The sequence below is a fragment of the Muntiacus reevesi genome, chromosome 4 (genome assembly GCF_963930625.1).
Source record: "Muntiacus reevesi chromosome 4, mMunRee1.1, whole genome shotgun sequence".
Lineage (NCBI taxonomy): Eukaryota > Metazoa > Chordata > Mammalia > Artiodactyla > Cervidae > Muntiacus > Muntiacus reevesi.
In genome coordinates this window covers 76,365,465-76,390,867 of record NC_089252.1, presented here as the reverse complement: position 1 = coordinate 76,390,867, position 25,403 = coordinate 76,365,465, and the positions used below count along the sequence as shown (strand labels likewise).

The following is a 25,403-nucleotide window of genomic DNA, read 5'->3' as shown; positions in this document are numbered from 1 at the left end:
AGGTGGGAGGAAGGGAGGTTTCAGACTTGTGTTCCTCTCCCTCGTCCTCCTATCTTCTTAGGCTCAGTAGAAGCGGTGGGGACCCTCTACCAGCTTCCTGAGCCCTGCCTGCAGTTGGCCACCCAGCACTGGTTGACAAGGGCTGGACTGGTGGCCACTAGCCACGCCTAGGAGCTGGGGCCTGGAAGCTAGGCAGCCTTTGGCCTCAGGGGCCGCTTCGTGCCCTCCCAGCTGAGAGGGGTCGCTGTTTCGCCTTGTCTGTCAGTGCAGTGCCTGTGCTAGAGGTGGAGAGGTGAGTCCCCCAGAGCGTCCCTGCCAGGGCCTCCTGCCTGCCCCGGCTGCTCCGCTCCCATGCTGGCTGTACCTTTTCTGATTCTGGTGGATCCTCCCTCCCCTAATTAAAGTCTCTTTTTGCCCCTCTGGGGCTGCATGAGGTCTGTGCTCTGTGTGTATATGTAATGAAAGGAGGTGGAGCTGTTCCTAAAGACCATGTGGCAGGTGCTTGGACCTGGGGGTCCCCACCAGAGACAGCCTTGTGATTGGCCTCTGACAGTAGCCTGCTGGAGGGCCGTAACCCGAGAGACCCATTGCAGTCCAGCTCCAGCCATTTCTGAAACTGCTCTCTACCTGTATAGAGCTTTGACCCTTTTCACGTAGTGAGCTCATTTGGGCTAGAATATAACATCAGAGAAATAATCCCATTTCATGGCTAAGGAACCTGAGGTATCGTGAGATGCAGCAGCTTGCCCCAAATCTCCCAGCTAGTGAGCAAGAGGGTGGAATTCAGATGGAGGACATCTGCCTCTACCTATGCTATGATACTGATCACTAGCCACATGTGGCTATTTAAATTATTACAGTTAAAAAGTTTAAAATTTATTGCCTCAGTCCCACCAGTGCTCAACACTTAAATGCTACTAATGCCTACCACTTCACACGGTTGTAGATAGAATATTTCCATCATTGCAGAAAGTTCCGTTGGACAGGATTAAATCCTCTTAGTGACACCTTGAAGTGAAGTTAAAAAAAAAACAACTTATGTTTGAGTCCTATTATGAATTTGAGCAAGTTATTTATATTCTGTGCCTCAGTTTCTTAATCTATAAAGTGGAGATGTCAGACACTACCTGCCATTACAAGTAGTGAGTAAACAATGATTGATCTTTCCACCAGCCCAGTATCCAAGCTATTGGTAACTTCCATTGTGCTGGTTGTTGGGAGTGACATTATCCCTGTCTCAGAGAGACTTGGGGGCCAGTGGAAGTGTTGAGTATATAAATAAAGAGGTGCATTGAAGTGTTTCATGTTCACTAATGGAAGTCAGTGGGAGCTCACAGTGGGGTGTCTTTATGGAAGAGGATGCCAAGAAAAGTTTGAGAAGGGTTGGGCTTTGCTGAGTTTTGAAAAGTTTCTTTATGGCCAAAAGGGGTCTCTTGAAACAGGGCAAGGTAGTGTTTAAAGGAGGGAGGGGTTGGGGGTGGGGACAATTTGGACTGCTATCATCCCCTTTATGACATTACCTCTGTGACCTCCCCCTCCTGTCTTGCAGAATTAGGTGTGCCCTTCTGTGGGGCACATGGCCATAGCCTAGCTTTACAGTGATTGTTGCCCACGTGAAGGTGCGGTGAAGCTGGACATCCACTAGAGTATGGCAGCTGCTCACTCAACCCTCACAGGACAGCAATGCCTGGGTGAGCCAGCCAGAATTCTAATTTGTCACGGATCCATCTCCCAGGGTTCAGAGCTAAAACCAAATTTGCCGGCTGATCAGAACAGACTGGATGGTCTCCAATCAGCCAGTCCTCTCCTGAAGGCATACCTTTTGTTCCCAAGAGAGAACTTTTGGGACTGCTCAGTCACCAGCCGCAGGGTTGAGAAAGTTAGGGTTGACTAGAGAGGTCTGTGGAGGACCCACCTTCACTTGTGTGAGCCAATGTACCAGTGACTGACAGATCTGGGTTCCTGGACTCTGCCTGAGAGGGCATTGCTAGAGTTTGCCTCTCACACTGTCCATTTGGTACTTGCCTGACTGATAGACAGCCCTTATGAGTGATTATATGGACTTATGTTTAATAGTGTTTCTGTTTAAGAGTGGGGCTTTGGAGTCAGACCTGGGTTCCAGGGCTGCCTCTGCTATGCGATTTAAGACAAATTACTTAACGTCTTGGAACCTTATTTATCTCACCTGTGACATTTGAGTGTGTAACAGTTTTCATACTACCTCCAAAAAGGTTGCTTACAGTCTTGTCTTGAGGGCTGTTGCATAACTTGTTTTTTTGGTAGATTGAAACAATGATACTTGTTTTCTGTTTCCAAGTGCTGTCTTTTTTTTTGGTGGCGGGGGGCGGTCTGGGGGTTCTGCCCTTTTATTTTCCCCATAATACTGCCCTGGCTTTCAAATCTACCCCCAAGGACCTTACCCAAGCTCCATCTGCCAGGAGCTGCAGATTAGGTCAGCTTCCTTTTAGTTCCCCAGAAAAGTTCTTACCCTCTCAGGGCTGTTGCAGAGACTCCTCTCCCTGGAATGCTGTTCCTCCCTTGGCCAACTCCTCACCAATTTGCATTCAGTAGGTTTCAGTTTAAATGTCACCCCTTCAGAGAGGACATCATTGACCACTTTATCTGAAGTATAAAACACCTGTGTTATTCCTCTGTTGCTTGCTTTTTGTTTCTCTTCACTGGGCAGTAAGCGCCATGAAATCAGGGACCATCTGTAGCTTGTTCTTCTGATCCCCAGCACCTAGCCCACTACCTAGCACGTGGTCTTCACTGAATACTGTGGAATAACTGAAGCCCCAGGAAGCGCTGGATAAGGAGTCAGGGCCCTATTAGGAACTGGCAGGGCAGCCAGTGCTGTCTGCTTCCAGCTTCAGTGCCCCATTCATGAAGGGTGTGGGGCAGGTAAGGCCCCGAGTTTGGCCCCGCTGGAAGTAGCCCCCGGAACCGCTACCTGAGGCCCGACTGTGCCAAGGGAATCGTTTCTAAGGCGACAGAAAACAGAGGGCGGGGCCTCAGAACGGAGGGTTGCGGGCCCCAGCAGGGCGCTCCCGCGAGACGCGACTGCGCGCGGAGGGGAGGCGGGCTCTGGGACCCCGGGAATGCGCGCGCGCGCGGTGAGGGTCTTATGCAGGGGCCCGCCGCGGCGCTGCTCCTGAGGGCAGGGGAACTGGGGTCCGCAAAGCAGGACTCCACCGCCTGGTTTCGCCAGGAGGGGGGCCCCGTGTGCAGCTGGCCACGGAAGCCGCAGCCGCTCGAGCGCCGCGCCACTTCCCCCGCCCCATGGCCCAGGGCGCGCCACTCCGAGTTCCGGCTTCCAGAGGAGGCTCCGGCACACGGCCAAGACTGGGTCTGCAGTCCAGCCTCAGCGCACCGCCTAGACTGCGCCCTCCAGCCCTCGGCCCACGACAGCCACGCCCAGGGCGCCGAGGATCCCCGCCCCGCTGGGCCCTCGCCTTCCCCGGCCCAGGAGCACGCCCCGCCCCAGGACGGTGAGGCCACTTGCGGCCGCCCTTCCTGGCCCAAGGCGAAGTCTTGGGGCGGACGTGAGAATCCGGGGAACCGGAGAAGAGCGGTAGAGGTTAGGCATCGGGATGAAGGGTGGAGAGAGAAGGGGTGCCTACTCCACGCCCACTCCGCATCTTTCTGCAGGTTCTCTTGTCCTTTGGCGAGGATTCTCCAAGGCGTCTCAACACATGGGCCGGCTCAGAAACGCCAAGATCCACGTGGAGAGAGCTGTCAAGGTCGGAGGGGGTTGGGGGAGGGGCTAGAAAAGGCCTGGAGGGTGGCTCACCCTGCCTCCTTGCACTATATTCTCCCCTCCTTAGAAAATAAAGAAAAAAAAAACCTTGATCCCACGCCTGTCTTCAAATACTTCTCCAGTTTTCAACACCCCGTCCACAACCAAAATTCTAGGCAGAATTCAACTACTTTATCTGGGTTTCAGTCCTCAGCCCCCACCACCCTGGGTCCCTATCCTTCACCACTCTCATCAGGAACCTCTCTAGTTAAGGTCACTGGTGACCTCTAAGGAGCCAGATCCACCAGTCAGTCCCTTTTCTGTCCTGACCTTGGTTTGGCACCTGTGTCATTCTGCACCAACACCTTTCCTCTTGGCTGTCTGCACACTCCTGCTTTTCCTTTCTCCCTCCCAGGCAGCTACTTTTCAGTTGCCTTTGAAGACTTACCAGGACATTCCTGTTTCCCTGGATCCCTCTCTACACTTGTCTCCTTGGCTGTGAGTTCAATCTCTCCTGCGCCCTTTTCATTCTCTATCCAGCCCAGCCTGGCCTCTAACTGCATCTCTCCGTGGATCTAGTCCCCCACTTGATATCTCCATCGAGGGAACATCAAAGCATCTCAAACCCATGTCTTAGACCATACTCTTCATTTTCCTGCCCAGACCTGTTCTTCTCCCTGCTCTTTGGTCTTTTCCATCTCCCAGTTGCTCTGGCCAGGAAATGTGATCTTTCTGTTCCCTCAGCCACACATCTAATCCTAATAGCAAAACTAGTCTCTATATCCAAAAGGAATTTCAACTCCCACCTTGTTCCCATCTCTACTAGAGGCACCTAGAGAAACCACAACAGCCTTCTCACTAGTCTGCTTGCTTCCATCCTTGCCATCTGTTTTCCATAGGACAGCAAGCCACATTTAACAGCCTCTAACCATGTCACTCCCTCCCTTCACCTTATTGCTTCACGCTGCTCTTAATATAAAATCCAAGTTCATCCCAAGGCCTTCAGTGTCTTCCACACACCTCTTAAGAGGTCTGCCCTCATTTTCCACACTCCATATACCCTGTCTCCCTTCCAGTTCCTTCTGACCCCTCCACCCTCAAGACCTTTGCACATGCTTTTCCCTCTGCCTTAACTGCCAGGTTTGCCCAGCTCTGTACATTTCTGGCTCCTTCCCAGCTTCCCCTGACTGATTCTCTGGATCCCCATTAAAATCCTATTTCTTGAACTTCCCAGCCTGGATGTTAATTCCTGCTCTTTCACTTAACCACTGGGTGGCCAAGCTACTCTGTGCCAAGTGTCTCCTGCCTCTGTTCCATAACCAGTTAAGTAGAGATTGGTTGCACGCGGGTGCTCAGTTGTGTCTGACTCTTTTGTGACCCCATGGACTGTAGCCAGCCAGGCTCCTCTGTCCATGGGATTCTCAGGCAAGAATACTGGAGTGGGTTGCCATTTCCTCCTTCAGGAGGTCTTCTCAACCCAAGGTTTGAACCCATGTCTCTAGCGTCTCCTGCATTGGCAGGCAGATTCTTTACCACTGCACCACCTTGGAATCCCCAAGTGGAGATGATAGTGTCTATTAAAAATACACATTGTTAAAAAAAAATACACGTTGTTGTTAGTAATGTATTTAAGTGCTTAACACATAGTAAATGCTCAATAAATATTAGAAAATATAGTTGCTATTGTGATTATTACTATGCAGGTTATTTTTCTACTTGTTTACAGTCTGTCTCTCCTACAAGAATATATAAGTTTCATGAAGGCAGAGACCATAGCTGTCTGACTCACCATTATGTCCCCTGTGACCAGCACTTAGGCTATACTTACTGAAAAAGTATTTTTTTGTCACCTTATAGCAGAAGAAGATCTTCATGATCCAAGGTCGCTACCCTGTGATCCGGTGCCTCTTGCGCCAAAGGGGCTGGGTGGAGAAGAAGATGGTCCATCACTTGGGTACCACTTTGCCACAACCGCATAAGGATCTGGACAGCTCAGTAATGGGTGACAGTGACACGACTGAGGATGGTGAGATATCCCTCCCTTCCCACAAGCTGCTTGAGTCCCTTTTTTTTGGTCCCACTGTCCCAAGGTTGAGGCTTTGATGTGGGGCTGAGGGGCGGGGACCGGGGCCTTCCCACACCTGGGCTCTACATCTACAGAGGATGAAGATGAGGAGGAGGCTTTCCGGCCACCACAGCTGTTTGACTTCGATGAGTTGTTGGAATTTGATGACCTCCATGGGACACATGCTCTGATGGTGAGGACCCAGCGGGCTGGAAAGGGGTCTGCTTCTTTCAAGAGAAAGCACTAGAGTCCAGCTTGGTGACCCCAGCAAGCCGTTTTGTAAATCTCAGTTTCCCTATCTGCGGTAAAAACGATTGGATCTCTAAAGCCTAGGTAGGCCAGTGCAGTGGTGAGTGACACAGATAAGGCTGGCCTGGGATCAGGGCTCTTTGCCAGGTTGTATCAGAAGCTGGCATAATCTCCACACCTGGTAATTTCCCCCTTCCAAATAAAACCCCATAGTTCATCTTCCTCTGTTGTTGGCAAGTGAAGGTTAGAAGGAAGGACTTAAAAAATTTTGAAAGAGGCTGATATGATGATGGGGAGGATATATGTGTTGAGATCAAGACACTTGGCTTTGAATCTTCGTACCACCACTTTCTGAGTTGAACTATGCCAAACTGCCATTTTTGTATGTCAGGTAAGGTTGAGAACTGGCAATTCCACATGGCCCAACATTGTGAACCTGGGACAAGTCCCCTCATCTGTGAAATGGGGGTAGTGGTGGCACCTACCACATAGGGTTATGGTGAGGATTAAATGAATCGACATGGAAAGCTTAAGCACAGGGCCTGACACATGGTGTTACTGGTTATCAGTAATCCTTCCTCCCAGAGTTCTAGGAAGGATGGGGAGAGGTGGAGCTCACGAGAAAACCTTTGTCACATGCTCTGTGACCATCAGCTTAGAGTCACTGCCCTGCCACTGAGTAAGTCACTAATGGCCAAGACCCAGAACAAGGTGTGGCATTCAGTTGTGGAGTTTAGTCACAGCCTAGGGGCACTTGGTGGAAAGAGCTGCAAGCCAGCCTGCTCTCTGCTCAACAGTGTGTGCCCCAAAGGGAAGAGATGTCTTTTCTTTTTTTTTTTTTAGATGTCTTTTCTTAACTTACAAAACGATGACATGTGAGCTAGAGGCCCCCTTGGGAGGATCCTCTCTCTCCATTCACCCACCTTGCTCAGCACGGCAGGGAGAAGCTTCCTCAGGCCTCGTGGTGCCCACATCAACCTTCCCTGTCTCCTCCCCTCTCCCCAGTCACGTATGGTTCGGAATGAGATCCCCTACTTCATCTGGACTACTCGTCGGGACATCCTGGACTGTCGTTTCCTCTCCAAGGATCAGATGATAAACCACTATGCTCGGGCAGGCTCCTTTACCACAAAGGTGAGCTCTTCAGAGCGCAGACATGGCAGCTGCCAACCCCCCAGGCTCTTGGGCTGGCAGTCCCTTTTTCTGCTCTCCTTGTCAGTAAGAGTTCTCAGGAGGTGGGGAGGTACGTGGTTCAGTTGGATTTGGACGCACCTGTGTTCAAATCCAGCCTGTGCAGCATGTCTGGCACATATAGACATGGTGACTAAAATAGACTCCAGGAGCCAAATGGGGTCTGGAGTAAGAACAAACACCATGGCCAATGACTATGAGCAGGGGGACCCTTCTCTCCTAAGCAGAGACTGGTTGATGGTTGATGGTCTGGCTGATGGTTCTATTATATCTTGTCTTGGTTAAGTGACTTCACCTCTCTGAGCCTCAGGCTCCTCTTCTTTAAATGAGAATTCCAGTAAGACCTATTCTCTAGGGTTATGGCAAGAGTGATAGGCTTTATAATTGGGACCTGCTGATCTATTATTAGTGTGGACTGGGAAGGAGTCCTCAAAGAGGCAGGTATTTAAGGATGCAAAAAGGTGGCTAGAAGGATGCAGGGAATTTTGAGCAGAGGGAACCACATGGGCAGCATGTGGAGGTGGATATGAGCCTAGCAAGTGGGACAGAGGCTCTGAGCCTGTCCACGCAGCATCCGCTTGAGCTCTCTGGGTCCCTTGAAGGCCCCCTGGGCAAGTCCCACCCCGCCCCCTCAGCGGCTGACTCCATAGGTGGGTCTGTGTCTCAATCTCCGGAATTTGCCATGGTTTGATGAGGCTGATGCTGACTCCTTCTTCCCGCGCTGCTACCGCCTGGGGGCTGAGGATGACAAAAAGGCCTTCATAGGTAAGGAGATACCATCCCCATACCTGGCCCCTCAAGCCAAAGGAGGAGGGCTAAAGCCCTGGCTGGTGTTGGAGAGCAAAGGGCCTCTCTCATGCCATCATCTACCCCAGCAGATTTCCTTCTCCATCCTCAACCCTCATCTTTCCCATATGTGCCTCCCTTAATGAGCCCCCTACCTTGGTCACCCCAGACCTCCAGAAGAGCTGACATAGTTTATCTTATTTTCTAGAGCAGGTTCTAAAATTGGTCACTTAGTTGAGTTTGGAATCCAGAATAAGTTCCAACCCCCTGTCAGATTCCACTGACTAGATCGGGTTCCAAGTCTAGTTCCAAGAAAAGTTTCTAGACTTTGGGGCTCACAGACAGAGTAGGCTCCAACTCCAGCACACACTTTAAATTCAGGTCAGAATTTGGATCCACATTAGACGCTAGGTTTAAATTAGTCTCCAAATCCTATATAGATTTGGGGCCAAGGTCTGGTTCTCAGGCTAGAATAAGTATCAAAAGTGGATCAGGACATTGTAAGTCAACTATACTTCACATAAAAAAAATAAAAAATCACACACATGCACAATAGAAAAAAAAGGTGGATCAGGAACAGAGGAGGAGAAATCAGACAGCAGAATCACGCAAGATTCTAAAGGTGGAATATGAGCCAAGTCAGGTCAGATTCTGGGGCTCATTCCACAGTGGAAACAGAAGCCAGGTTCTAAGTGGGGTTCTAGAGTCAGAAACAGTAGTCAGGTTCCGGATCCAGAGTGGGGCAGGTCATGATCAGGTTCCGGAACCAGAACAGGCCCGGAGCCTAGGGGCTGAGGAGGGTATCCCCTGCCCCGGGAGCAGAGGACTTCTGGCTGACAGCTGCCCGCAACGTTCTCAAGCTGGTGGTAAAGTGCGAGTGGAAGTCAAACTCTGTCGAAGAAGAAGAGGCCCCAAGTAAGTACTGTGGTCACCTCTGCTCCCCTAACCATTTATCCTCCTACGCAGCACATTCACCCATCTGTCATGGTATTTTTCTCATCCATCTGCCCATCCACCACCCCTTCCTACCCACTCTTCCGTACATCTCCCCTTCTTTCTGTCCACAGTCTGTTCATCCATCTGCTTCCCTACTTACCCACCCATCTCACATTCACCTACCCATCCACCCATCCATGCATTCATCCTTCCCCCCACTGTTGATCTGTTCACTCACCTACTTCTGTCAACTCCACACTGCCTATCAATCCACTCCACTTTCCTGCCTATCTACATACTTATGCTTCCACAGACCCACCTCCCATCCATGTACTTCTTTTCCATCCTGCCATCCACCACTTAATCTATCCTCTGGCCCATCCACTCATCATTCTTCTGTCCCACCCACCCACTTAGCCCCTTCCTGTCTGTTTGTTAATTGACCCACTGCCTCACTCAGTCCTCCGCTGGGCCTGGCAAGTGGCAGAGTGCTCTAGAGAGGACAGACTTAAGAGGACATGGTCCGTCCCTGCCTGTGCAGCTCAGATCTGTGAGGAGAGGCAGCAGTAAAACCATGTAGTTTAGTGTGGTCTGAGGACCGCTCGTGCCTTGTGAAGGGGGACCCAGACAGTCTCCCCCTACTTGTCGGCTCAAGCAGCTGCTGGCCCTTCCCCTTTCTGGACTTAGCTCCCACCTCGCAGCTTCCGTCCTATAGCCCAGAGTTGCCAGAATTCCTCAGGGGTTTGGTGAAATGAGAGGCAGCTCGGCTGTGAGAAGGAAGCCCCGGCTCCTCCCGAGGGACACCTCCCCGGGGCTGTCTCCTGGTGTGTCAGGAGCAGGGCTCAAGATGCCTCAGGTGTGTCAGCCCCCAAGCACAGAGGGGCTGCAGGTGTGCCTGCTGGGGCTCTAGGCGCTGAGATGTTTGGGGACATTCAGGGTGAGCCTCAAATGAATGACAGGTCCTGCACAGTGAGGGGCAAGGGCGAGCACTGGGACCCCAGATGAATTTAGAACAAAGCCCCGGGTGAGTGACAGGTCCCACAGCAGTAGGGGCTGCAGGTGTATTTCAGGTGAAGTCATGGGTAAGTGACAGGCCTTGGGGCAGTGGGAGCCGTGGAGTGTGGGATAGTGACAGCCCCCACCTCTACCCCATCTCTACAGGAGACAAGCAGCCGAAGAAACAGGAGAAAAAGCCAGCGTCGGTGTCCCCAGAGTTTGTGGATGAGGCTCTGTGTGCCTGCAAGGAGCACCTTAACAACCTGGCGCATATGGACATCGACAAGGACGTGGAGACCCCACTCTACCTGAGCCCCGAGGGCTGGTCCCTCTTTCTCCAGCGCTACTACCAAGTGGTCCAGTGAGTGCCTCTGCAGCCCGGGCCATGGGGCGTGCTCTCAGGCAGCTTTCATGTTCATAGCTGATGGTCAGGGACAGAACCTCTCTGTCGAATGCCCACCGCCCCCAGCTCCTCCCCAAGTCTCCCTGTTTTCATTCACCCACTGTTCTCCTTCAGAACCCTCAGGAGTTCTCACTGCCTTCATATCAGGGTCCCGACCACTCTTCCCCAGATCCCCGGTGTAGCGTAGTGACTAAAATCATGGCCTGTGCTGTCAGACAGATCTGAGTTCAAGTTCTGCCTGTCCTATTTCCAAGCTCTGTGTCCTTGGGAATCTCACTCACCTATCTGATCTTTGCTTTTCTCAAATGCAGAATAGGTTTAAAAATAATGTCTGCCTCAAAGGTAGGATTAGGGTAATTTTTATGATGTGCTCAGCACTGACTCATAGTGTTCATTCACAGAGTAAGACTCTGTTAAGTCATTTAGGTTTTATCCTGGAAACCAGCATTCCGCAAAGCCTGTTATACGGAATGCTAGTTCTACATGCTGAAATGGAGTTTATGAAAAAAGTGTTTTGTGGTCAGTCACATTTGGAAAACACTGAGTGGAACAAAGTTAAAATAGGTTTCCTTGATACAGGACTTTTCAGAAGATGGTGTAAACTCCCAAGAGGGACAGAGTATGCAGTGTATCCTGTACTTATGTGACCCCAGGCCCCTGCCCCAAGTATCCTTAGAGGTTGTATTTGCAGGACACATTTTGGGGAAAGGTTCTTGAGCAGAGGAAAGGAGTATTGAGACGGGCTTGGGCCTGTTGTAGGGAGATGCTCTTCAGCACAGTGTGTAGGAAAAACTGGCAGGAAGAGGGCCTGAAGGCATTTACTGAGCCCTTCCTATGTGCTGGGCATCGTGCCAGACCCAAGAAATGAAGCAAAATCCGTGCCCTCAGGAGCAGACAGCTCAAGCAGGGAGACTTGCAGCAAGTCGGGGGGCAGGCTAAAGGCCTCAGGTGGCGTGATGTTAGAATAGAACTGAACAGACAGATTTAATGATTGATAGGGGACACTGAAGAACTAGTAAATGAACTTTGAACGAATGACTTAGCCAGCAAACCCACATCACTGATGAGTAACTCATTTGTGTCTTTTTTTAAACACTAGGGAATGAAAACTAGGTGATTCCATACTTTCCCCTTAGCTGCCAGAAAACATAAAGCTGCCCTTCTGAAATTAAGCATCACTGGGGGACTTCCCTAGTGGTCCAGTGGCCAAGACTCCAAGCTCCTGATACAGGAGGAAACTGGTTCAATCCCTGGTTAGGGAACTAGATTCCACATGCTGCCGCTGAAAGAGCCTGCATGCCACAGTGAAAGCAGCTAAAACCGAGTACAGCCAAATAAATTAAAAATATTAAAAAAAAATAACGTCAGGACTGAGTTATAATAGTCAGTGGAAATAATGTCAGTCCTTTGCATTGCTGGATGTGGGGCAAGTCGAGGGCTGAAGGAACCTCTCAAAAGCAGGATTAGGAAATTTCCCTGGTCATGCAGTGGTTAAAACTCTGCTTCCAATGCATGGGGTGCAGGTTCAATCCTTGCTTGGGGGGGAACTAAGATCCCACATGCTACATGAAGCAGTCAAAAAAAAAAAATTTTTTTAAAATCAGGATTACATAAAATATTACCTCATATAACATTGCACTGAATTGTTAGATCATTAGCATTAATTAAGTCAATATTTATTGCTGCTTCTCAGCTTTTAAAAACAAATCCACAGCTCACCAGCTAGGCTTCTTTTTTCCCCCTCCCCTGACCACCAGATCGACTTTCCACAGAACTGCTGGGTTTTTTTTTTTACTAAATATAAAATCATACTGTCAGGCTGAATATGCTTTTTCAAATTGCATGTGTCCCTGCCACTGCCATGGACACTTTCCTGGGCCAGATCACAGATTTGCTCAGTAGATTCTTTATGCCACGGCCACGGAAACGTTTCCAGCAAACCTTGTGGAAATAGAAGAGCCCAGGAATCATGTGTGAAAAAGAGGCCTTGCCGAGACCCCTCCATCTGATTGTCCTTGTTCCCAGCCCTGCCCAGCTGCCACTCTGTCTGCCTTAGTAACAGAGATAAATTCTCCGTGGCTGGAGACATCCAAGAGGCTCCAGCCTCTTTAACGTCTGAGAGATGTTAAAAGAGAGGTTACCATCTAGTGGAGGCTTCCTTCCTATTCACTCAAAAGAAGAGAAATGGGAGAGTTTGGCTGAGGCCACCATCTGGGATATTTTGTGACTTGGTTTAGTTGAGGACATTTCGTGTCCTGTAGGGAACAGGTTCCTTTTTGTCCCCAAACTCTTACCCATACAGCCCAGTCGCTGCCAGAGACTTCCTTGCTCAACCATTCATTCATTTAACAAACTTCTAGGGAGTACCTAGTAAGTGCTGGGGTACTACTTGGGGACGGGAGAATAACAGAGAATAACAACTACAGAAATTATTCCTGGTCTCATAGAGTTTTCATTCCAGTGAGCAGAGACAGGCAGTGACCAAATAAGTGTAGGTGTCAGGTGGTAAGTGATGGGAAGAGAAATAAGTCTAGGAGATGTATGATACAGTTGTGCAAGAAAAGAATTAGATGAGGAAGGGGCCCGCCTATCCACCAATGTTAGGTTAAAGATTAGGAGAGGAGTGAACCGCCAAAAACACTTGTGGATGAAAGATTCAGACAGGCTAGAGTTTGCATCCTGGCTCAGCCTCTTAACTCAGTGTGTGGCCTTGGGCACATCCCTTAACCCTGCCAACTTCCGTTTATACTTCTCTAAGATGGGACCAATAACATCTCCTTGAAGATGGATTAGTGACAATGTATATAAAGCCCTTGGCACAATGCCTGGCATGTAGAGGTGCCTCATCATTTGATGCTGGTATGATTAAATTCTGCCAAAGAGCAGTTTTAATATAATAGAGAGAGAGGTGGCAGAAGGTGGAGTATTGGAGTGGGAGTGGGTAGGGTAGGCAGAACGTACCATTCCAGCAGTCAGGGACAGTGCCCTGGGCAGGGTGGATCTGGGCACAGCCTGAGGGCGGGGTGGAGGATTGGGAGAGCCCTATCCAGGTCTCGAGGGGAAGTGTGTGACCAGAGCTGGTGGGACCATGGCCAGGGGGCTTGTGTCTCCCCTTGCCTTGTTCACCAGGATGCCCCCAGGCCCAGCCCTGCCCAAGTCCCATCATCTCCCCACAGCGAGGGGGCAGAACTCAGGTACCTCGACACTCAGGTCCAGCGCTGTGAGGACATCCTGCAGCAGCTGCGGGCTGTGGTGCCCCAGATGGACATGGAAGGAGATCGCAACATCTGGATCGTGAAGCCAGGAGCCAAGTCCCGTGGACGAGGTGGGGGTCTGCCCCTGCTTCCCCGTACCAGCACCCTACACCCTCCCCAATCAGAGGCTCAGGATGTTAATAGTACAGTCTCTGTTGGAGCCACACTGCCTAGGTTCGAATCCCAGCTCTGCTACTGATACACATTGTGACCTTGAGGAAGTTATATCACCTCTTTGAACCTCAGTTTGCTCATCTGTGAGGATTGATGATAATACCTCCTATGAGGCCAGAATTAAATGAGGTAGTGCATGTACCACTCAGCCCTGTGCCAGGCACAGGAGCCACCCCGTGAATGTTGGCTGCTGTGATGACAGTAGGGCTTCCCTGACAGCTCAGCAGTAAAGAATCCGCCCGCCGATTCAGGAGATAATGGGTTCAATCCTTGGGTCGGGGAAATCTGCTGGAGAAGGAAATGGCAACCCTCTCCAGTATTCTTGCCTGGGAAATCCCATGGACAGAGGAGCCTGGCGGGCTACAGTCCATGGCTTCGCAAAAGAGTTCAGACACGACTTAGCAACTAAACAGCATGATGATGATGCCAGCGCCTCCTCTCCTGCCCTGAGAGTTTAGGTTAATGCTTTAGGCAGGCCTGGTGGTACTCACTGCAATTAGTTGTTGCTTAGACAACAAGGCTCTCTGATTTGACTTATGCATCCTTGTATGGTGTGGAACAGTGGTTTAAGGGTGTGGATGCTGAGAATCAGACTTCCTCAGTTCAAACCCAAGCTCTGCTCCCTAATATTTGAAAGACCTGGGGTAGGTTAATTAACCTCTTCTGTGCCTCATTTTCATCCTTGGTAAAATGAAGCCAGTAATACCTACCCAAGAGGATTACATGAGTACAACATGGAAAGTGCTTTGATCCTATGCTTTTAGAGTAACTGCTATGTAAGTGCTGTTATTTTTAGCCACTATGTTGACTGCTCAGCATGAATGGAACTGAACAGGGCACCCAGCAGGCTGGGATGTTGCATTAGCCTGGCCTTTAAAAGATCATTAAGGACTTCTGAGATGTAAAAAAAACAGACTTTTGGCAGCAGATCCCTTCACCTACTGCCCTTGGGAGAATTTGTTCGTGTCCTAGTGAAGCTGTTGCAGCTCCACACGCTGTGGGACACTCTCTTGGGATGTCTCTCTAAAACTAGCATCATAGTCTTTTCTTCTTCTATCTTGGAAATTGTTCTGTTGGTTTTTTCCAGGATTGAAAATACATATTTGTTATTTTTTTTAAAAAAAGATCAGACAGTACAGAGAAGTGGAAGAAACCAAGGGCGCCTTTGATTTCACTGAGATAACTACTAGTTACCTTGTGGTGTGTTTCTGTACTTGGGTCTATGCATGTTGGGTGTATGTGTGTTTTATTATACATAAGAGCATACTACTCTGTAGCTTCCTTTTTTCATTATTTATCTTTCCATATCACTGAGTATCACTTACTTGTTTTTACCTTTATTTTTTCTTAATAGATCTTAGAGGTCATTCCATTTCAGTACATCTAGATCTGCTTTCCCCTCACCCCCATTTTTAGTTTATTGTTATAGTCACTTTCAAACATACACAAAATCATAGAGAACAATACAGTGAATTCCAGTGTATTTCAACATTTCCTCTCCATTTTTAGTAAAACTTAATTGAAATATGTATACAGTCCATTGACAAGGGTACACATTGTGAATATACAACTCAGTGAATTGTCACATAGGGAACACACTCGTGGAAACAGCACCCAGATTACGAAATAAAACATTACCTTTACCCTAGAGGGCCCTGTGCTACCTCCTGGTCTCTGCCTCCCTGCAGTGGAAGCCCTTATTCTGACTTACAATACCATAGATCAGTGTTGCCTGTTTTTGAATTTTATATAAAAGTACAGTATATACTTTCCTGCCTCATTCTGTCTTACAGCTGCACAGTCTAATCTTATTTATATGTACTCTCATGGTTTTACTTAATCCTTTTCTGTTGGATATTTAGATAGCCATCAGTTTTTTCCCTATTTATTTGATTATTGATTGGTTAATTGCTGTTAGCAACACTGATGAATATCTTGTGCAGACATCTTTCCATTTATAGTAGCTTTTCCACTTATTTCTTTAGGATAAATTCCTAAAAATGAAATTGCAGGGTCAGAGGTCATGAACAGTCTCAGTCTGTGGCTACACAAGTCATCATGATATTGGGAATCTTAATAATCACTCTGGGCTTTAGAGAAAGAATCTGGCCTGGGAACCAAGAACAAGTTGTTCTGTGCCATTGGCAGGCAGTCAGACTGTTTGGAGGACCAAGCAGTGAAGAAATAAGATTGATTTGTGAGTGTATGTTTGTTTGCAGTGTGATTCTTACTGTAGACCCTTGAACAACATGAATGAACTGCATAGGTCCACGTATATGCAGATTCTTTCACTTTGTACCTACTTTAGTAGTACATGGGAGAAGGCAATGGCATCCCACTCCAGTACTCTTGCCTGGAAAATCCCATGGACAGAGGAGCCTGGTAGGCTGCAGTCCATGGGGTCCCTAAGAGTCGGCCACGACTGAGTGACTTCACTTTGACTTTTCACTTTCATGCACTGGGGAAGGAAATGGCAACCCACTCCACTGTTCTTGCCTGGAGAATCCCAGGGACGGGGGAGCCTGATGGGCTGCCGTCTATGGGGTCCTACAGAGTCGGACACGACTGAAGCAACTTAGCAGCAGCCAACAGTACTACATGATCTATGGTTGAATCTATGGATGCAGAACCGTGGATATAGAGGACTACTGTAAAGTTATACAATAATTTTCAACTGTTTAGAGTGTTGGCACGCCTAATCCCTGTGTTGTTCAATGGTCAGCTGTATTTATCAGCATTAAAACGCCTTATTAGTATAAGATGCTTAACTTCACTTGTTACAAAACAGATAAAATTAAAATAAGATACCATTCTACCTAGGAGAATGGCAAAAATAAATCATCAACAGTGTTGGTAGTATGTGGGCAAACACACAGTCTCATACACTCTTACTCGAAGTGCAAATTGATAGAACATCTTTTGTTCTGTAAAGTGAAAAAATGCACATATGCTTTGAGCCAGCAAATCTATAACTAGAGATATTTTTATAGATAATTAATAATTATGATGAGTTAACATTTACTGACTGCTCACCAAGTGCCAGGCACTGTTCCAGTCCCTTAGGATGTTTAAATGCATAGAATGCTGTGCAACTGAGGCAGACACAGACTCTCCCATAACTTGCGTGCCCATCCATAGCACCTGGAAGCAGCACCGGGCTTCTTTGGGGCAGGAAATGTGTGTGTGTGTTTTTTTAAATTGTGTACCCTTTTGTACTGTCTACTTTTTGCCTCTGCTCTTTTGTATTCTGTTAGTTATTATGAAAAACTAAGCAAAGTCATACATGTATATGGTTTTAAAAAGGCCCAATACGGTTTAAATTTTTTATGTGTATATATATATATATTCCTTTCCATCATCAAAATTGGTTAATTTAAAAAAAAAAAATCCTTGGCAGATTCTCAGCTTTCCCAAAGGGAACATGGAGAAAGGCAGGCTTACCCACTTGGGCCTATCAATCCTTAGGGGATGTGCGCTTAGGATGAACTGTTCATAGTCCCCTAGCCCAACTCCCAGCCAAAGCCTAACCAGCTTTGTTTCCTAACTTTGATCCCTAACCAGCCCTGTTTCCCCCTAGGTATCATGTGCATGGACCACTTGGAGGAAATGCTGAAGCTGGTGGACTGCAACCCCATGATGATGAAGGACGGCAAGTGGGTGGTGCAGAAGTATATCGAGCGGCCCTTGCTCATTTTTGGCACCAAATTTGATCTGAGACAGTGGTTCCTGGTGACCGACTGGAACCCACTTACCGTGTGGTTCTACCGTGACAGCTACATCCGCTTCTCCACACAGCCCTTCTCCCTGAAGAACCTGGACAAGTGAGCCCCCCACCCTCAGTCCCCTCAGTCCCAGGAGCTCCTAATCTAGTCGGGAAGCTGGCAAGGAACAGTACTTCCAGTGCAGTGCTGGGCTCCCAACACAGCCTCTGCAGGCAGGCAGGCCCGTCATCCGTCCTATGGCACGTGTACCCTGTGCCATTCACTGTTCTAGGCACTTGGGACACAGTAGTGAATGAAATGAACCCAGCCCTCAAGAGTTCACATTCCAGCAGGGAGAAACAGACAAGCTGTGAACATAATAAAATCATCAGTGGGTTAAAAGGTGATACGTGTTATGGAGAAAAGATGTAGAGCAGGGTAAAGGGGGATCAGGAGAAATAGAGAGGCAGCATTCACTTGGGGTTGAGAGGAACCCTGTTGAGCCCTGGATTCAAGTTCCTTTTTTGCAGCTTCCAAGCTCTATGACTTGGGTCAAGTGAAACCCTATTTAAGCTTCAGTCATCACCATCTGTAGAATGGAGCCAGTAACATGGAGCTTATAGCTGTCAGTTAACTGCGTGCTTGCATGTGACGAATGCTAAGCACTTCATGTATATTACCTCAGACGTTCATGAAAACCTGACCAAGTGGGTACTGTTACTACCTCCATCTTTTACATGTTGAAAGGAGCATGCGGCCTAAATGACTTATATAAGATTTTACCAGTCAGTGATGAAGACAGGACTTGAGCACCTGTCTTGGTGATTACGGGCCCCGTACTCTGAGCTGCCTTCTTCCAGGCACTGGGAGAGTTAACTGTGACCCTGTCACAAAGCACTTCACCCTGTGGCCCCATACCTAGGACCCTCAGAGAGGTCCTGAGCACAGACTGGTAGCGGCCCTAGAAGACGGCATTGAGGATTTTGTCAGCTCACGCTGCACAGTGCAGTGTGCGCAGGGCTGGTTCTGGGGCTTGCCTGCCCCCCCCAGTGTCTGGGCGGGTGGGGCGCAGGGCGCCGGCCCTCAGCTCCCCGCTCTCTGTCCTAGCTCTGTGCACTTGTGCAACAACTCCATCCAGAAGCACCTGGAGAATTCATGCCACCGGCACCCGCTGCTGCCCACAGACAACATGTGGTCAAGCCAGAAATTCCAGGCCCACCTGCAGGAGACGGGGGCCCCGAACGCCTGGTCCACGGTCATGGTGCCCGGCATGAAGGCTGCCGTGATCCACGCCCTGCAGACCTCCCAGGACACCGTGCAGTGTCGGAAGGCCAGCTTCGAGCTCTACGGCGCTGACTTTGTGTTCGGTGAGGACTTCCAGCCCTGGCTGATCGAGATCAATGCCAGCCCCACCATGGCACCCTCCACGGCTGTCACCGCCAGGCTCTGCGCCGGCGTGCAGGCCGACACCCTGCGTGTGGTCATCGACCGGCGACTGGACCGCAACTGTGACACAGGGGCCTTCGAGCTCATCTACAAGCAGGTGAGGTGGCCAGGCCCAGGTGGGACCCAGGGAGGCCTCCCCATAGTAAAGCTCAGGGCTCTGCAGTCACACAAACCCGGTTTGGGTCCTGGTCTTGCCACAGTGACTGGGTACAGACACTCCACCCTCTTGAGCCTCCATTTCCCTGTCTGTAAGATGGTCATGCTGTTACCATCTTTCTCCTGGGGTTTGGGGGATGAAATGAGTTAGTGTGTTGGATAATATTTCTAGAGGCTGGTAGCATACTGTTAGAAGCATAGACTCTGAAACTGTCCTGGGTTCAAATCCCTGCTCAAATAAATAACTCCTGTTCCATGAGGTTCCAGTAAAACAGCAGCCTTCAAAATTATAGAAACCCTGCTATTAACCAGAAGGCCATGCAGCTCTGTCTTTTCACTCAAAATGTGTTCAAGACTGAATCTTGAGACCTATAGGTATACTCTTGGGATGCTTAAAAGATGTGTAGCTGCTTTAAAGGGCCTAATAGGCATGGCTTGGATTTCTCTGAAGTTTTCTGTTTGTTTTTGTCTTTTTAGATATCACTGACATACATTGTTAGTTTCAGATATACAACATAACAGTATTTGTATATATTGTGAAAAGATTACCACCATAGGTCTAGTTAACATATATCATCAAACAGTTAACAAAAATTTTTTTTCTTGCATGAGAACTTTTAAGATCTACTTTCTCAGCAACTTTCAAATATACATTATTAACTATAGTCATGATTGTATACATGACTTATATATTTGTAACTGAAAGTTTGTAATTTTTTATTCCCTTCACCCATTTTGCCCACCCATCTGTTCTCTGTATCAGAGCTGTCTGTTTTCTGTATCAGTGAGTTCAGTTTGTTTTTGATTTTAGATTCTGCATATAATTGAGATCATACGGTATTTGTCTTTCTCTGACTTATTTAACTTAGCATAATACACCCATAGTCTGTCCACGTTGTTGTAAATGTCAAGATTTCATGATTTTTATTTACTTTTTTGGCTGCACCACATGGGATCTTAGTTCCCCAATCAGGGACCAAACCGATGCCCTTGCAGTTCCCCAACCAGGGGCCAAATCTGTGCTTCCTGCAGTGGAAGTGTGGAGTCTTAATCACTGGACTGCCAGGGAAGTCCTGAGATTTTCTTCTTTTTAATGGCTGAGTAGTATTCCATCATATGGTTATATATACACATTTTCTCTGTTCACCTGTCAGTGGATGCTTAGGTCATTTCCATGTGTTGGTTATTATAAATAGAGCTGCCGTGAACATGGGCTTGCAGATATCTTTTCAAATGGTTTTTCATTTCCTTTAGGTAAATACCCAGAAGTGGAATTGCTGGATCATATGGTAGCTCTGTCATTAACTCCTTGAGGAACATCCATACTCTTTTCCATAGTGGGCACACCAATTTACCTTCCCACCAACCTGCACAAAAGTTCCCTTTTCTTTATATCCTTGCCAACCCTTGTAATTTTTTGTCATTTGGATGACAGCCATTCTGACAGGTGTGAGGTGATATCTCTTGTGGTCTTGATTTGCATTCCCCTGATGATTAGTGATGTTGAGTACCTTTTCATGCACCTGTTTCATGTATCTGTATGTCTTCTTTTGAAAAATGTCTATTCAGATCCTCTGCCCATTTTTTAGTCAGATTGTCTTTATATATTTTGGGGACTTCCCTGGCAATCCAGTGGTTAAGACTTCACACTTCACTGCAGGTGTGTGGGTTTGATCCCTAATTGGCAAAACTAAGATCCTGCATGCTTCATGACATGGGTGAAAAAAAAGATTGTCTTTATATCTTTATATGTTATTAACCTCTTACAAGTGATTTGCATTTTCTCCCATTTGGTAGGTTGTCTTTTGGTTTTTGTTGATTTCCTTCGCTGTTCAGAAGATTTTTAGTTTCTTTATTTTTGCTTTTGTTGCCAAATCCAAAAAATCATTGCCAAGACTGAGTTAAGGAACTTCCTGGCTGTTTTCTTCTAGGAGTTTTATGGTTTTAAGGTCTTATGTTCAAGTCTTCACTCCATTTGAGCTGATTTTTCTATATGGTATAAGATAGTGGTTCAGGTTCTTTCTTTTGCATGTGGCTGTCCAGTTTTCCCAACACCATTTATTAAGAGACTGTATATTCATGCCTCCTTTGTCATGACTTAATTGACCACAAATGTGTGGATTTATTTCAGGGGATTTAATTTTGTTCCGTTGATCTGTGTGTCTGTTTTTATGCCAATATCATAGTTTGATCACTATAGCTGTGTAATACATTCATTTGGCCAAAAAATTCATCTGCGTTTCCATATGTGCTTGCCAGGGGCGGGGGCTGAGACCGAATGAACTTTTTGGCCAACTCAATAGTTTGAAATTGGGAAGTGTGATGCCCCCAGCTTTGTTCTTTCTCAAGATTTCTTCAGCTATTCAGAAGTCTTGAGTGATTTCATACATCTTTGGCGATTGATTTTTCTATTTTTGTGAAAAATGTCATTGGAATTTTGATAGGGATTGCATTGAGTCTATAGATTCCTTTGGGTGTTATTTATTTGTGTCATCTTCAGTTTCTTTCATCAGTAGTGTACAGGTCTTTCACCTCCTTGGTTAAATTTATTCCTGGTATTTTATTTTCTTTGATGTTCTTTAATCTCTTTAAGTTAGAACAGCCCCACTGCTTTTTTTCCCACCCATATTTGGATCTTTTGAAGGCACAGACTGGTGGTTTTATGGAACTGTCCCACATTCTGGATTTACCTGATTGTTTCCTCATGGTGGTGTTTAACTTCTGTTATCTGAATGTCCTATAAACTAGAAGTTAGGTCACACAGCTTGATGAGGTTCAGATTACACATTTTGTCAAGAACACTTGAGAGGTGATACTGGGTGCCTCATACAGCATCACAAGGCACCCATTGTCAGACTGTCTCGTGATTGGTGATGCTAAGTCTGACCATGTGGTTAAGGTCATGCTACGAGATCTCTGCATGGTAAGTTGCATCCTTCGCTTTGCAGTGATCATTTTCTTTGTAAGGTGATTCTTTGGCAGTGTGCAGATGACACATTTTCCTGTCATCCTTTTCACCTACTTGTTTTGATGCTCAGTTTTGATTCTTGCCTATTCTGTTAGAGTCACAGAATGGTACATTGCTATTTCTATCATTCTTTCTGCATTTATGAGCTGAGATTCTTCCATAAAGGTGAACTTTTCTGTATCAGCTGGGCTTCCCATGAGTTCTGATATCTGTATTTTTTTTTTATTGAAGTACAGCTGATCTACAGTGTTTTATTAATTTTTCTATACAGCAGAGTGATTCAGTTGTACATATACATACATTCTTTTTCATATTCTTTTCCTTTATGATTGATCCAAGGATATTGAATATAGTTCCCTGTGCTATACAGTAGGACATTAATATCTGTAAATTTTTAAAATATTTATTTATTTATTAGGCTGCATCATGTCTTAGTTGTGGCATGTGGGATCTTCATTATTTTCATTATGTCTTGCGGATCTTTTGCTAGCTGTGGCGTGCAGCCTCAGTGGTTGGGGTCCAGGGGCTTCGTTGTTCCATGCCAGGCGGAATCTTAATTCCTTGACCAGGGATTGGACCCGCGTCCCCTGGATTGCAAAGCAGATTCTTAACCACTAGACCACCAGGGAAGTCTCCTGATAGCTGTATTTTTAACAAGCTCCAAATGACACTGATGTTTAGATAGGTTCTAATCAGGATCTGTTGATGACATGGAAAACCCCTCAGCCTAGCTCTAGGTTAACAGGAGTGTTCCTAGCAAGATACAGCGGCTCTTCTGTGTCCAGTGCAGGAAGTAGTATTAAGCTTAGCTTAATAGGAACCGAACATGGTCCAGGAGCTTCTTTCTTGGATCTTTCTCTCTGCCTCCCTCTGTATATTTGCAACTTCATTCTCTCCACAGAATGCTTTCTTTAAGGTTCTGCTTCCCTTGGTTCAGATGAGAATTTAGGCAGGCTCCAGGCCTCTTATCCGTCTGGGTGTTGTAATTCACATGCTCTCAGCAAAGAATCTGGCTCATCTCAGGAAGCTGTCCATTGACAGCAGCTGGTGGAGGAGAACACACACATTCCCAGCCTGGGAGTTGAGGAGGGCAGGGGGGTTGAGGGGTGGAGGTGGGGGCCTGGCTAAGACCAGCCCCCACTCCACTGGTTTATTCATCTCAGGGGCTCTGTAACCCTCCAAGTACTGATTCAGACCCCTTAGAGGACAGAGACGGGCTTTGCATTTCTCAGCCCAGAAATGTCTCCTGACCAGGTGCCCCAGAAGTTAATTCCATCTACCCCTGCCCTAAGTCTTTCTAGACCTAGGATTCTAGCACCACGGTCTGAGCAGGCCTTGTCTCCCCTTCTTCCCCACAGCCTGCCGTGGAGGTGCCCCAGTATGTGGGTATCCGGCTTCTAGTAGAAGGCTCCACCATCAAGAAGCCCCTGGCGATGTGTCACCGGCGGATGGCGGTCCGCCCAGCCCTCCCTCACCTGCTGGTCCCGAGAGGCCCTGGGGAAAGCAAGGACTCAGGAAGCCCCGTCCACAGGTCAGCTTCTAGGAAAGTTGCTGGGGCCAGAAGCCTGGGGCACACTGAGAAGCCAGATTCCACTGCCACCACCTCAGCCCCTGGAAAGGGGAAGAAAGGCAAGGCGAGAAGTGCCACAGCCCAGGTCCGCCCCAATCTCTGGAAGTGGGACACCCCCAGCATGAGGATGGGCTGCCTTTTTACCATGACCTTAGCTAGCAGGGACAGGTATTCCCACTCTTTGAACAGATCGCCATTGAGTCTGAAGAACCCGCAGGCCCTGAGTAAGACCCTTCCCCCCAAACACCCCAGGGCCTTAAGACAACTTTTCCCTGTTCTCCAAGCCCCTCCTGACCACCTGGTTTGCCCCCACCCACAGCCCCACCAGAGAGTCACCAGTAGTAAGTAAAAGCCACCGCTTACAAAGTATTTTTAAAAACTGCACGACTGAATGACTGTGATCCACCACCCACAAAGTAGTCACATGGCGAGACAGCTGTACTCATTTTGAAGATGCCAGGCTCAGTCCCAGGTTGATCTCACTCCAGAGCCTCAACTTTACCTGCTGCAGTATTCTGTCTCTGCTGCCGTGCAAAGTTGCCTCTGGGGGAAAGGAACTAATATCTCTACAGCACAAAACAGTTTAAACTGTGTCACCACCTGACCAGCTCCTTTAGTTCTCACAGCCTAGCGAGGGAGGTGCTATGATCCCCATTTTCCAGCCAGGGTATCAGGAAGTGTAAGGAAGTTGCCCAAGGTTGCACAGCTCAGAAGGGGCAGAGCTGGGATGCAGACCCAGGTCTGTTGGACTTCATACCCTGTGTCCTTCCCATGGCCTCTGGAGAAGGAACGGGGTGGGCTTCATTTGCCCTCATCTCCCCCTGCCTCCCCACCCTCCACGCACACCTTGAGGGGCAGCTGGTCAGCCTCAGCCCCTCCCCAGCCCCTCACGGCCCCTCTTGCTCCCACAGCCCCTTACCACTTCCCAAGCCTCCACAGCAAGGCCCAGCTGCCTTCTCCCCATGGGCCCTGGCCCCAGGGGCAGGTCCTCAGACTACAGCACAGCAAGCTGGCGGGCACTAAGGCCCTGTCGACCACAGACAAGGCCTTGATGACTCTACCAACTGCCAAGGTTTTGATTTCCCTCCAACCTAACCCTGAGCTCAAGCTGGCACCCAACGCCCCGAAACCAAAAAAGGTGGGCCTCAAACTGTGACCAGTATCCTGCTGGGCAGTGCTGGCTACCCGGGTCAGGGCTGGAGGGCACAGGCAGAGGGTAGCCCCCAGGCTGGCCTGTGCCCCGAGGGAAGGGCTTGCAATCCCTCAGGACCCCCTTCCCAAACAGATTCCTGATCATCTCTCCTCCTTCTCCCCTCCTTTCACACGGAGGCTCTTGCTCCCCAGCGCCTTCATGGTCCCCACTTTGGAAGTAATGTGTGGTCTCAACCCTTTGAAGACGGAACTCTTCCTAGCATCTATAGGAAGAGCAAGACCAAAGGCAAACGCAAGGCCAGACTCTGTGACAGACCAAAGGCCGAGACACACCTCGTGACGACACGGAGCCTTCCAGGACCCCTGGCCCTCATCACAGAGCGGGGCTTGGAGGGCACAAAGGACACGTGGCCACAGAAGCACTTGCTTCCATCATCACCGCCCTTACCCTGGAGGCAGCGCCAAATAAAAAAGAGCAAATGAAGTCTTCGAGGCTTGGCTCCTTTTCTGTTGGAGGGTGGAGAGGGTATAGTGTGACCCGGTACTCCAAGGCCCAGGACAAGAGCCAGAGGCTGTCAGCATCTCCCCCTCCAAGCACAGCCCCACACTCCCACCCAGCG

The 25,403-nt window shown here is 48.3% G+C and overlaps 1 protein-coding gene across 6 annotated transcripts; it reads left to right on the top strand.

The window, feature by feature from the left end:
* The first annotated feature begins 584 nt into the window (after window positions 1-584).
* On the top strand, window positions 585-25,256 carry TTLL3 (tubulin tyrosine ligase like 3). Of its 6 annotated transcripts, XR_010662965.1 has the most exons (14): window positions 585-3,542; window positions 3,649-3,740; window positions 5,594-5,762; window positions 5,897-5,994; window positions 7,056-7,184; window positions 7,892-8,006; window positions 8,850-8,942; window positions 10,125-10,320; window positions 13,539-13,687; window positions 17,368-17,611; window positions 18,599-19,034; window positions 23,420-23,592; window positions 24,543-24,769; window positions 24,976-25,054. XR_010662965.1 is itself a non-coding variant. In XM_065933194.1 (13 exons), the coding sequence occupies exons 1-13, from the start codon at window positions 3,125-3,127 to the stop codon at window positions 25,121-25,123; spliced, it is 2,460 nt and encodes an 819-aa protein (XP_065789266.1). In that variant the 5' UTR covers window positions 585-3,124; the 3' UTR covers window positions 25,124-25,256. The 6 variants fall into 6 exon arrangements, 5 of the variants coding, with proteins under 5 accessions (XP_065789266.1, XP_065789269.1, XP_065789267.1 ...); XM_065933194.1 differs by lacking the exon at window positions 24,543-24,769 and having other exon boundaries at window positions 24,976-25,256; XM_065933197.1 differs by having other exon boundaries at window positions 23,420-23,855; window positions 24,543-25,104.
* Window positions 25,257-25,403: the final 147 nt, after the last annotated feature.